Source organism: Alligator mississippiensis, chromosome 16, assembly GCF_030867095.1.
Source record: "Alligator mississippiensis isolate rAllMis1 chromosome 16, rAllMis1, whole genome shotgun sequence".
Taxonomy (NCBI): Eukaryota; Metazoa; Chordata; order Crocodylia; family Alligatoridae; genus Alligator; species Alligator mississippiensis.
In genome coordinates, this window is record NC_081839.1 from 1,561,404 (window position 1) to 1,573,009 (window position 11,606).

The 11,606-nt window shown below is 63.9% G+C and overlaps 2 protein-coding genes across 7 annotated transcripts; one reads left to right on the forward strand and one right to left on the reverse strand.

Annotated features, from left to right (window-relative positions):
• The first annotated feature begins 101 nt into the window (after positions 1–101).
• Positions 102–7,354, forward strand: RFXANK (regulatory factor X associated ankyrin containing protein). Of its 5 annotated transcripts, none has more exons than XM_059719889.1 (10): positions 102–865; positions 1,711–1,935; positions 2,361–2,432; positions 3,118–3,198; positions 3,321–3,386; positions 3,950–4,050; positions 5,233–5,358; positions 6,080–6,146; positions 6,464–6,544; positions 7,007–7,354. In XM_059719889.1, exons 2-10 carry the CDS (start codon positions 1,719–1,721, stop codon positions 7,063–7,065), a joined length of 870 nt encoding a protein of 289 aa, XP_059575872.1. In that variant the 5' UTR covers positions 102–865; positions 1,711–1,718; the 3' UTR covers positions 7,066–7,354. The 5 variants fall into 5 exon arrangements, with proteins under 5 accessions (XP_059575872.1, XP_019354537.1, XP_014459508.1 ...); XM_014604022.3 differs by lacking the exon at positions 102–865 and adding an exon at positions 1,099–1,269; XM_019498990.2 differs by lacking the exon at positions 102–865 and adding an exon at positions 1,099–1,269 and having other exon boundaries at positions 2,364–2,432.
• Positions 7,355–8,932: 1,578 nt separating this feature from the next.
• On the reverse strand, positions 8,933–10,776 carry NR2C2AP (nuclear receptor 2C2 associated protein). Of its 2 annotated transcripts, none has more exons than XM_059719891.1 (5): positions 10,657–10,776; positions 10,471–10,561; positions 10,209–10,278; positions 9,677–9,745; positions 8,933–9,389 (listed from the first exon to the last, which is right to left on the reverse strand). In XM_059719891.1, the coding sequence occupies exons 1-5, from the start codon at positions 10,695–10,697 to the stop codon at positions 9,274–9,276; spliced, it is 387 nt and encodes a 128-aa protein (XP_059575874.1). In that variant the 5' UTR covers positions 10,698–10,776; the 3' UTR covers positions 8,933–9,273. The 2 variants fall into 2 exon arrangements, with proteins under 2 accessions (XP_059575874.1, XP_059575873.1); XM_059719890.1 differs by having other exon boundaries at positions 10,209–10,314; positions 10,657–10,774.
• Positions 10,777–11,606: the final 830 nt, after the last annotated feature.

Genomic DNA, 11,606 nt, shown 5'->3' on the forward strand with positions numbered 1-11,606 from the left:
GGCGCCCCGAGCGTCCGCCGCTGCGGAAACCGCACCCGGCGCTCGCGTTCCGCCGCCTTTTGTGCCCCCCCCACCCCCAACCCCACACAGCTGCTCAGCGCCTCGGCCCGGCCTCCTCGCCCTCCCCGCCGCCCGCTGTGCTGGAGCTGGGACGGGGCGCAGCCCCCACGGCCGCCCCCAGCACCGCGCAGCTCGTGACAGCGCCCAGAAAATCCAGAGCGGGGAAGCGGCGACGTGAGGCTGGCGCTGGTCCTAGCCATGTCGCGCTCGTTGCTAACGACCCCGCCGTTCAACGAGGAAAGACGTGTGGTGGAAAAGGCCCCGGGAACAAGGCGGCGTTTCGGCCCCGTGAGGAGCCGGCGCGGCGGCGGCGGCGCCCGGCGTCGTGTGGCAGCGCTGGAGGGCTGGGCACGGTCCCTGGGGCCTGCGAGACGGGGCCCCTGCCCTGAGCCGCCCCTGGGGAGACGCCGGGCCGGCTCCGCGGTGGGCACGGGGCGGATCCAGGGGTGCCCGTGTACCCCCTTGGCTTCCCGCTCCACCCAGAGCTGAACCCCAACCGACGGCAGCAGCAGCTGCATTGCAACGCAGGCGGCACCGAGGCAGTCCGGCGCATCTGCACCTGCCTCTGCACCTTCGCCGGAGGGAAAGTCATCAACCCGTGTCTCGCTGGGAGCCCAGCACATCTACACCTGCCTCTGCATCTGTAGCTGCATCTGCAGGTTCACTGGAAAGTCACCATCCAGTGTCTCTGGGAGCCCAGCGCATCTACACCTGCCTCTATATTTGCATCTGCACCTGCACCTTCGCTGGAAGGAAAGTCACCAGCCGGTGTCTCGCTGGGAGCCCAGCACAGCTGCCTCTGCAGGTTCACTGGGAAGTCACCGGCCCGCGTCTCCCTGCTTCCTGCCGCGACCCCTCTGCCCTGGGTGTCCCGGGGATCCGGCCGGCCTTTCCCCGCTGCTCCTGCCCCCTCGCTGTTGTCTCCGGCCTTCTCCGCAATAGCCGTGCCTGGCCCCGCCTGCTTGCCGGGGCAGGAGCCGAGCGCCTGGTGGCCCCGCCGGGCTCGGCACAGCCCCGGGGCGGGCGGGCAGGCGGGGTCTGGAGCCGCGCCTTTCCCACGCTCCGGCTCCGGCTCCGGCTCCGGCTGCCCAGCCTGGCCCCCCACCCCGTATCAGCAACAGCCGGGCCCGGGCAGCGCCCCGACGGGACCCCCGCGCTGGGCCGGGCCGGGCTGGCGCCGCCCCTGGCCACTGCCTCGCGGGACGACAAGTTGGTTTCAGTTTTGGGGCGAGGGCGGGGAAGCGGCAGCGGTGGGTGCAGGGGGGGGCACCCCGCAGATGGGCGGGAGCGGCTGGGGCGAGGGCGAGGGCGGACGTACGGGGGGAGCAGAGCCGCGCGTGCCCACCCCGTGCGGGAAACTCTGCACGGCACCGAGGAAGTCACGAGTCTCCCGCGCAGCGCGGGAAAATCTCCAGCTTTTGCAAAAAACCGCGGTGCCCCACCGTTTGGGGTGGGCCTGGCGATGGGGAGCCCTGCCCTGTGCGCCCCGGAGAATAGATCCACCCTTGCGCTGCAAGGTGCTGCCCGGCTCCCCCGTGAGCTAACCAGCAGGCACGTGCATCCCTCCATGCCCTGGGGGAGGTGCGCGCACGGATCGGCGTCCACCTCCGTCCCAGGCGTGTGGTCGGTGACTTTCCTGTTAACTTGCAGTTGCGCCCATGGAGGGCAGACGGACGGCACCCAGCCCCTCTGCGCAGGGCTCCAGCGGGTGCCAGAGCCTGAAGCGCGGATGTGAAGAGGAGCGGGAGGCGGAGGAGTTGGCCGAGGCTGCGGCTCAGGAGGATGACGAGCCGGCCGCGGTGTTTCCACGTCTGTATCCCTGCAAGCAGGAGGATGTGAAACGGCGCTTTGACCAGGCCCTCCCTGATCACAACGGTGAGCAACTGCCCGGGAGGGATGTGGCGGGGAGTTTGGGTTCACTGTGGCTGAGAGGCCCCCCGGGAGCTCACAAGATGCGGGGCAGAGGGGCTGGACTCGTACCCCAGGGGCATGTTGTTATTGCCGCCTGACTCCCGCGGGTTCTGGGGACTGAGGCAGGAGGCCGCTCTGAGCTGTAAACCCAGCCCTAGCTCTGCCATGGCCGAGTGCATCGGAGCTGCCACCCCAGCCGTGGCCACGTACGCACCCCAGCCGTGGCCCCTGCATCCCCTCAGCTGCGAGGTGGCAGAGGGGGGTGGTTGGTAGGGCAGGACCCCAGGGCTGGTATCTCACCCCCGGGCAGAACGCAGGCCTAGGACTGGGACAGTTGTGGTCCGATCTCATCATCCGGGATAAGCTGTCACTCGCTTCTTCAAACAAAGCAGGTTCGTCCCTGACCCCCTCCGTGATCCCGGCGAGCCAGCAGCGAGGCAGCGAGGCCTCGGCCCTTGATGGTCAGTATGTCTGGGCTTCGAAGCGGTGGCCCCAGCGTAGCTTCTGGTGGGATGTGCGCTGGGGGGGGCCTGCACCCTCACATCCCTGCGCTGTTGAGCATGTAGCGAGATGAGGCAGGCAAGAGGCACCCATGACAGGCAGGGAGCTTGGAGGGGCAGAGGTTTGGTACCCTGGTCTGGGCCAGGGCTTCGGGATGCTGTGCTAGAGCTGGAGGCTCCAGCAGGAGCTGTAGCTTGCTTCCACCCATCAGGGGAAAAGGAGGCCTGGAGCGTCTCGGGTTGAGCGGACAAATGCCAGAGGCTGCTCTTGATGATTATAGCTTAAAGCTCAGTGCATGGGGCTAGTTCCTCCCCGTGGCAGAAGGGGATAGCATCGTGCTTGGGGTCATTCAGTGCATTATCTCCCGCCCCTGCCCACCCACCCCAGCCCGGACCAGCCCAGCTTCTGCTCTCCAGGACATAATCTGTCCCTTTCTTTCTTGGGGCAGTGGCAGGTGACAGGCCAAAGCTAGAGCTCCTGGAGCCCCAGACTATCGCAGGTGTCAAGTGCTGGGTGGGCTCCGTTGCCTAGCATGGCCCGGGGCGAGCAGAGCCCCTGGGGTACCATGTGCTGCTCCCAAGCCTGGGACAGGGCATCAGTGCAGGGTCATACACGCTTTAACTCTCCTTCCCTCCAACCAAGCAGGCTTTTCCCTGAAACATTCAACCACTCTGACCAACCGGCAGAGAGGCAATGAGGTGTCTGCCCTGCCGGCCACGCTCGACAGTGAGTAACAGGGCCTGGGGGTGTGGTGGCTGGCATGGACGGTGCCCGTGGGGAAGGCTGCGTGCCCCATGCCACGTGCGGCCGCCTGCCACTGTCCTAACCCTGTCCCCTTTCCCACCCAGCTCTGTCCATCCACCAGCTGGCGGCACAGGGGGAGCTCAGCCAGCTGAAGGAGCATCTCCAAAGAGGTGAGTGCCACCCCTTCCCTCAAGCGCTGCCCTTCCCACAGTGCCCAGCCATCCCCGCCGCTGCCTCCCAAGCAGGCAGTCCCACCTCTGGGTGAGAGCTGTGGGGTGGGGGAGCCAGGATCCCTGGAGCTGGGCCCAGCTCTGGACCACAGGGGTACTTCGTAGCAAGCACTCTTGGAAGAACCAGGCTCCTGTTGTCTTCCTGCTTTGGATTTTTCTTCCCCAGGTTCCTTTCTGTACATCTCACCTGCTCTGTCCTTCCCCCAGACTTTGCCCTGAGTCACTGCCTCAGTGCACGGCAGGCGAATATGCAGGGTGCAGCTGAAGAGTGCCTCCCTCTTGGGGAGTGGGGAGATGTCCCTGGGATTTGCTTTAAGGATCTGAATCATCCTGTAGAGGAGCACACAGGGCTGGGGCCCAGGCTGGGAGTTGGGAACTCCCTGTGCCCCGGGTGAGAGTCACGTGGCTGCCTGGGCCGTGGCTTCCCCACCTGTGAAATGAGGCTGTGTAAGTGCAGGTGCTGGGAGTGGCTCATTTGCGCGGGGCTTTTTTTTTCTGCATAGGTGAGAACCTGGTGAACAAGCCTGACGAGAGAGGTTTCACCCCGCTAATCTGGGCCTCGGCCTTCGGGGAGATTGAGACTGTCCGTCACCTGTTGGAGTGGGTGAGTGGATGGCGTCAGCGTGGACAGTGCAGTTCTAAGTTAGTCCCTGTCCTTGGGATGCCCCCTCCCCACCCTGCCTAACCCCTACCAGCAAGGCCCCAAATGCTGGCGTGCCCCTTGGGTCTGTCCCACAGGGATGGAGATCTCTTTTCTCCCCCTCCACCTAACAATAGATTGCCTGCAGGTCTCCAGGGCAGGGGTGTCCACAGCCCCCAGAGCTTCCCAGTGACTTTAGCCACTGGCTCCTTTGAGCAGAGCAAAATGGAAGCGCGATTCCCCACGGGAAATGGTCTAGGGGCTGGCGTTGAGCCGTTCTCCCAGTCACAGAGCCCATGGGCGAAGTCAAGACCACTAAGAACCTTATCTTATGGCCAGAAAGAGCCGTTTGTAATTAAATAGCTGCTTGTTGGTAATTCGAGATGAGGCTTATCACGGGGCTGCGTAATCCCCCCTCAGTGTGCTGCCAAGGCATTGTCCCGGTAATGAACTCTGAGCCGCACCGGCCTCATGCTGCGCCTTGGGGCCCTCAAACGTGCCTGCTGTTGAGATGCATTTCTGGCATCCTGGGGGGAGGCACAGCTCCTTGCTGATGGGGCGTCCTTCCACGGGGAACTGCTGGCCCTGCGGATCCAGGGTTTTGAGAGCTGCAGGAAGTTGGAAGCTCTTGAGGAAGAGTTTGATTATACGGCTAAAAAGCCAAGGAATAGGAGCTGTGGAACAGCCCAGCCTGGTTCACAGGTGAAGTGAGGGCAGCAGGTAGAAGCAAAAAAGCCGCATATACCAATAAAGACAAGGGAGAGGCCGAGCCACCAGCAGGAGCTGCAGGTTATGAAGCATAGGGCATCAATAAGGGATGCTAAGGACGTGCTTCAGGCTGGGAGGGAAGGGCTGGGTGAGCGAGGAGGACAAAAAGCCTCTACCCTGTGGGGAGGGGTCCAGGGCCTGGAGCTTCCTGCCTGAGCTGTGCATAGGGCTGGAGGCAGAACAATGGTCCTGAGCCTGGCAGGGCAGTGAGTAGGGAAACCTGGTGTGTGCGTGGGGCAGGCTGGAGCCTTTCCTCTGATTAGTTCCTGCAAGCCTCCGTTTTAAGCAGCTTAAACAGTGAGACACAGGGCTGCAGGCAGCTGCCCACCCCAGCCCCCTCCCCCCGACCTGCTGGCTGAGGCCCTGTGCCATCCCCAGGGCGCCGACCCCCACATCCTGGGGAAGGAGCGGGAGAGCGCGCTGTCGCTGGCCAGCACAGGGGGATACACCGACATCGTGATCATGCTGCTGGAGAGGAATGTTGACATCAACATCTACGACTGGGTAACTCTGCTGCGGCCCCGGCCTTGGAGCAGGCTGCCTGGGCTCCAGCGGCAGCTGCTGTTAAACGCACCTCTAAAAAAACCCGGCAGCTGCTTCCTGGGTGTGATCCAGGAAATTCAGGAAGGAGAGGGCAGGCCTGCACAAGGCCGCTGGTCTGTGCATGCAGAGAAGGAAGAGCAGTGCACGTAGCAGAGTCTGGCGCTGCCGCTGCAGGGGCCAGGTGGTTGACCTGGCGGAGGCGGATCTCTAAGAGGCAGGTTAACATCCCTCTTTGCTCCCTGGGACAAAGTGGCCCTGCGAGCCCGGGGGCTGCCTGCAGAGAGCTTGAGCTTGCAGTGATTTACAGACCCTGAGCAAATGAACCAGGAACTAAAAATGCCGTGTTGCCTCATAGAAGGAAAATCCCTCCAAGCCCTGAAATTGGCTGGGGAGTGCCAAGCCACCTGGACAGACAGCCAAGGGAAAGCCTGATGGGCCCCAGCCCTCTCGCCCCGCGGGCAGCAGGGAACAGCCCTCCTTGGCGTGACCAGGCGCAGCAAAGCGTGGCCTCCTGTGATCATGCCTAACATCCCCTCGCAGGATCACTGTGCCAGGCAGCCAGTGCCCCCAGTAAACTGCCGGGAAGCCCCAAGCAAAGCTTGCCCTTGGCCTCCTGGGTGCACGGGTGTTCGGGGTGGGGGAACACGGGGCTCTGCGACAGCTGCCTTCTGTTCCCTTGCAGAACGGCGGCACCCCCCTGCTGTATGCGGTGCGTGGCAACCACGTCAAGTGCGTGGAGGCTTTGCTAGGTAAGGAGACGCTGCATGTGCCGTGGTTTGCCAGGGGCAGATTGTGTCTGGCGGGTCTGACCTGGGGAAGGCGCTGAGTTGGCTTGGGGAGGGCTGGTGACTTTCTTTCTTGGGGCAGCGGCAGGTGACAGGCCAAAGCTAGAGCTCCTGGAGCCCCAGACTGTCGCAGGTGTCAAGTGCTGGGTGGGCTCCATTGCCTAGCATGGCCCGGGGCGAACAGAGCCCCTGGGGTACCGTGTGCTGCTCCCAAGCCTGGGACAGGGCATCAGTGCAGGGGAGAGGGTGGTCCCTGAACCCGTGCTCCCATCTACCTGCAGCTCGTGGAGCAGATCTGACCACAGAGGCCGACTCTGGCTACACCCCTATGGACCTGGCTGTCGCCCTGGGACACAGGAAGGGCAAGTATCCTGCAACACTGGGAAGGGGCCAGGAGTTCCCAGCAGGGTCCTATCCCTTCACTCCCATCTGCCCTAACCTGGGACTTCTCCAGAGACTTCTTTAAGTGGAGCAGAGGCAGCCAGTAGCTAGTAGGGGCTGGGTATGGGCCATAGGATGGAGCAGGAATAACTCCAACCCCTCACAGGGCTGCTAGAGACCGCAGGGGGTGGACAGACGAAACACTGCACCGTGTTAGGGGGAGGCTGAACCACGGTTGTCTTGTTCCAGGGCAGCCTGCCCTGGGTTTAGCTTCCATTGCAGGAGTGTAGACACACAGCAGTGACCCCAGATCAGCTGAAGCTCTTTTCACTCCATCAGGGCTCTGCCTGTCCCGGCTGGGTTAGGGAGCAGGCACATGCTGCCTTGTGCCCCACCAAACCCTCCTGGGACTTATTGCCTTGTCTCTCCTTTCCTCCGATCAGTGCAACAGGTGATTGAAAGCCACATCCTCAAGCTCTTTCAGAACAAGGGCCTGGAGTGACCAGGACTTGGAGGCCTTGGCTGTGCCTTTCCAAGGGACTGCAGGTGCATCGGATGGAGCCAACCGGGCTGGATCCCTGCAGCAGACAAGTGCTTCAGATGCAAGGCTGGGAGGTCCCTGGTGAGGCTGAACACATTGACACTCCCAGGAGTCTGGCAGGAGCTGCATCCGTGCCCAGCACCAGACCTAGCTGTTGTGCCCCCGCCCCAAGCAGGGCCCTCACCTGCTCAGGGCACACCGTCTGCCTGTGCTAATGTTGCATTTTGGAAGTAAATCCTCCAGCAGTCTGGCCTGGCCCCATCTTCTCATGCTGTCTCGGGGGCTCCGGTCAGCCGCGTTCTGGGGCTTGTTTGGGAAGATCACAGGTTAGGAGCCAGTTCAGCCCCAGAAGCAAGGTAGAGCAGCCCCAGAGTTGCTCCTACTACATTGACTGAGAACAGCCTCTGTGATGTGGCGAAGCCGGTCCCATCTTCTACCACAGCTGCATGGCCCGGTTCTACCCCACCGGCAGGAGACCAGCTCTTACAGCAGTTTCACAGCCCCATTGAGTACCCTGCTGGCAGCCAGGCCCCTGCTTGGGCCTGTGATCAAGACTGCCACAGAGGTGAGGCAGGTTTCCAAAGGGTGGCTGAGGAAGGCGTTCTGGCCATCTCCAGAGTCAGGGCTCCCAGCCTTCGCCCTGGGAGCCTACACTCCGGCCACAGTATGCCAGCCTCACTCGGGTCCTACATGTGCCTGCAGCACTCATGGGCTAATGCACTGGAGCATGTGTCTGCACCAGGGCTCTGGCCCCTACCTGCCAGGGGCTCAGAGCTCCTGCTTCAACCTAGCTCAAGGTCAGCGCATCTATGCTGTGCTGCCCCATAGCTGCCAGACCTGCCTAGAAAGCATCTCTGACCAGGCTCCTGTGAGAGCTTGCCCCAGAGCTGCCTGCTGCCTTCATCTGAACCCTGGCTCCCAGCTGATTAGTCTCCCAAACAGGTGGGGCTGGCCTCACCTTAGAAGGGCTAGCTGCCCTGCAGCACACACCCTCCCTGGCACTTGCACCTGCCCAACATGCCCCTCCAGCCCCAGCACCCGCCATCTGCACTGGGACCTGGGCCAAGCCCCGCTGCAGCCATCGTGCATGCAAACCTGCATGCTCCAAACCCCCAGCAGCCCAAGGGGTGCAAGCCTGGCTGGCTCCCGGCTCCTGCATCTCGCATTGCCTGGCTTCCTTGAGGCAGCTGAGAGGGGGCTTCATCCCAGAATGGGACGAACCTGGAATAGTGAATCTCCCCCTCGCGGTGAGTGCCCTGGCAGCCAGTCCTCCAGCCGCCGCAGGGGGCAACTCGGACGCTGCCCCTCGGCTGACTTAGGGCACCGAGATGTCTTTGGCTACAAAGCTGTGAACTTGGGGGCTATTGTACTTCCCACAACACACACGGCGAGTGTGCAGATCCACTTTGGCTGCGTTGCTGAGCTCATTTGCTGCAGACACAAGCAGAGGGCTCAGCTTGCACCAGAGCCTAGCAGGGAAGGGCTGGGTAGCCAAGCATGGACCTAGGCTCTCCAGAGCAGGCAAATCCCAGGGCCTTCAGCAGGGGCTCCTGAGCCAGACGGATGGCAGCAGCAGCCAGGGCTTGGCTCAGCCAGACACCAGGCCTGGAAGCTCACGGCAGAACGGCGGCAGGATCAAACCCACCACCCAACCCAGCCCAGGGTCACCTGCTCTCAGCACCCTTAGCCAGTTGCAGAAAGGTGAGTAGGAAGAACCAGCCGAGTCCAGCCAAGGCCTCAGGCTTCACTCAGCAAGGGCGCAGGGAGAGCAGGTTCACAACAAAGTATCTGATTCTTTTAAATCGCAAAACCTCTCGCTTGCCCCAGCTCAGAGCCACGCGTGTTTATTCCACCATTAACAGGAGCTGCATCTGGCAGAGGCCTCCACCGAGCATGCCGTTAATTCACAGATTTACCAGCAAGGGCCCACGTGAGGCTGGGATCCAGGGGTGGAGTGGTGCTCTCCGTGCCCCGAGCCCGCAGGGGTGCAGCAGGTCCTGCAACCTCACCCTGATCATGCACTCCTTGGTGAGATGCGCTGACGGAGCATCCCCGGTCTGCTCCAAGCTGCTGTTTCCAGTTCATTTGGGCCCCTGTGCCCAGGCCCAGGGACCCGGCTGGCACAACAGCATGTAGGAGAGACCCACCTGGCGCGACCCCTTCCCCACATTATAGCTTCTCCCCAAGCACGCTGAGGTGATACACGACAATCCTCCCGAAGAAGTCCGTGCTCCTGGCAAAGGTGATTCTCAACCTGTCCAGCGTGGCTCCCTGCACCGGGAAGCTGTAGGCAGAGCGGTAAAGGAAGAAACGGGGACAGAGGGGTGCACAGATACAGTCACCCACCCAGCACCCCACATACCCCTGGGGCAGCTACCCGGTGCAGTGGGGGCGTCCTGGGCCACTGCCCAGGGAAGGGTGCTCCCACCCTCCTTTGCCCCCGTGTAAGGAGGCAAAAACTGCCCCGTCCATGCCCCTCCTTGTGATTTTCCCCCCATTAGAGCTGGGGGGTGGGGGCAGGACCCGCACAGCCCTGTAGGTGTAGCCCAGCCCCAGCGAGACCAGAAGGATATCTGCAGGGCGTGAACGTCATCGGGGTAGAAATCCAGTATCTTCACCAGCTCCTCACCCTTCCTGCAGCCTGGATACCAACAGGAGAGAGGGGGACGGCTGTGATGGGCTTGGCTGCACTGGGGCCACCCTAGCACCAGCTCCCTGCCACTGGCACGGGTGCTAGACAAAGGCAAGTCTCGGCCCCAGGCTGGGGGCCATAGCTCAGGGCTGGACAAAGCGCTGCCACCCTCAGACACTTGGCACTCGCACCCAGGGACCAGGAACGGGGGAGACGCATTTAAACCCTTATTCAGGCTGGATGCATCCAGATGCATGCTCAACACGGCGCCGTCTGCTTCGACGCAACCCCCTGCGCAAGGCCAGCACCTCCATGCTGCAGGAACTGACAGGCCCGGCCCAGGCGCCGACGACAGGAGCTGGGGGTCGAGCGCCGGGAGGCACCGAGGGACTCCACGCACATCCCCGCTCCCTGGGACGGGGGGGGCTGTGCTGGGCCCCGGCCCCAGAGCGCGAGCCCCCGAGCACCTCACCTTCCAGCGTGCACAACCGACAGGCAAACCCGCCCTGGAACTGCAGCTGGAGCCGGGAAACCTGGACGGTCTGCGGGAATTCCAGAGTCACCCACTGGGAGGAGCCCTGAAACCAGGGACGAGCCAGCTGGGCCCCGAGCCAGGCACAGGCCCCGCGCCCGGAGGCTGCCCGGCTCCCTACAGCCCCAGTGCCCGGGGCACCAGCAGCCCAGGCGGAGGCAAGGCCCGGGCCGGGCCCCTCGGCCCGCGGGGCCCAGCTCACCTGGTCCGAGCTCCAGCAGGTCTCCTCGCTCCCGTCAAACATGTGCTTCTTCCCAAACTGCTTCGCGTCGCGGTGCAGCACGGAGCTCACCCTGCGGGGACACGAGGCCGGGTTCCCCTGCAGCCTGGGGGCAGGGGCTCGGGGAGCCAGGATGCCCCCCAGGCGGAGGGGGCCGGGCGGGCTCACCTGCTCGCCGTCTCGCTGCAGATCAAGGGCGCCTCGGGCATGGTGCCGGGGCAGGGCCGGGCCGGGCCCCGAGCCGCGGCGCGGAAGTGCGCGGGGCGGAGCGGGGCCGGGCCGGGCTTGCTCCCGCCCCGGAGCGGCCTGCAGCCGGCTGCCGCCACGAGGGGGCGCTGTGCCCGCGCGCCGCCGGGAGGCGTGGGAGCGCCGCCCGGCTTTTTCCCACGGTGCCCGCCGCCGGCCGCGGCCGGGCTGGCACCGGGGCAAAGCCAACGACCGAGCCAGGGCGAGAGCCCTGCCTGCCCCTCTCCTCCCGCTGCCTGCCCCGCAGCTAGCTAGGCCTGGGCTGCCCGGCTCCCAAGCCTGGCACCAGCTCGGGACTCGTGCCCTCGGCCTGGGGAGGCGGCACCCCTGGGTTGTGGGCGGAGAGGTGCCCGGCAGCGAGTGAGCCCGGCGGTAATGAGCAGTGGGTTAATTAGCAGTTCTGCTGAGCAGCTCTGGTCCAGCTGGTCGGCTCCACTTCGGGCCTGGACGTGCTGCTAATTAAAACGGTCACAAGCTGGCAGACAGTAGGTTCAGACTGGACATCAGGAGGCACTACTTCACGGTCAGGGCGGCTAGGATCTGGAACCGACTTCCAAGGGAAGTGGTGCTGGCTCCTGCCCTGGGGTCTTTAACGGGAGGCTGGATGAACACCTCGCCGGGGTCGTTTGACCCCAGTGCTCTTTCCTGCCCAGGCAGGGGGTCGGACTGGATGATCTCTCAGGTCTCTTCCGACCCGACCTGCTGTGAAACTATAACTGGAACGGGCAAAACTCCGCCGGCCGCCCTGCAGCAGCTGCGCGGTGGCCACCCCAAGCCCTGGCTGCGCCCCACGCTGCGCCAGGCAGGCAGGCAGGCCTCTGTCTCAACAGCCAGCCCGCCAAAGCCGTCCTGCAGCCGGGGCACCTCCCTCT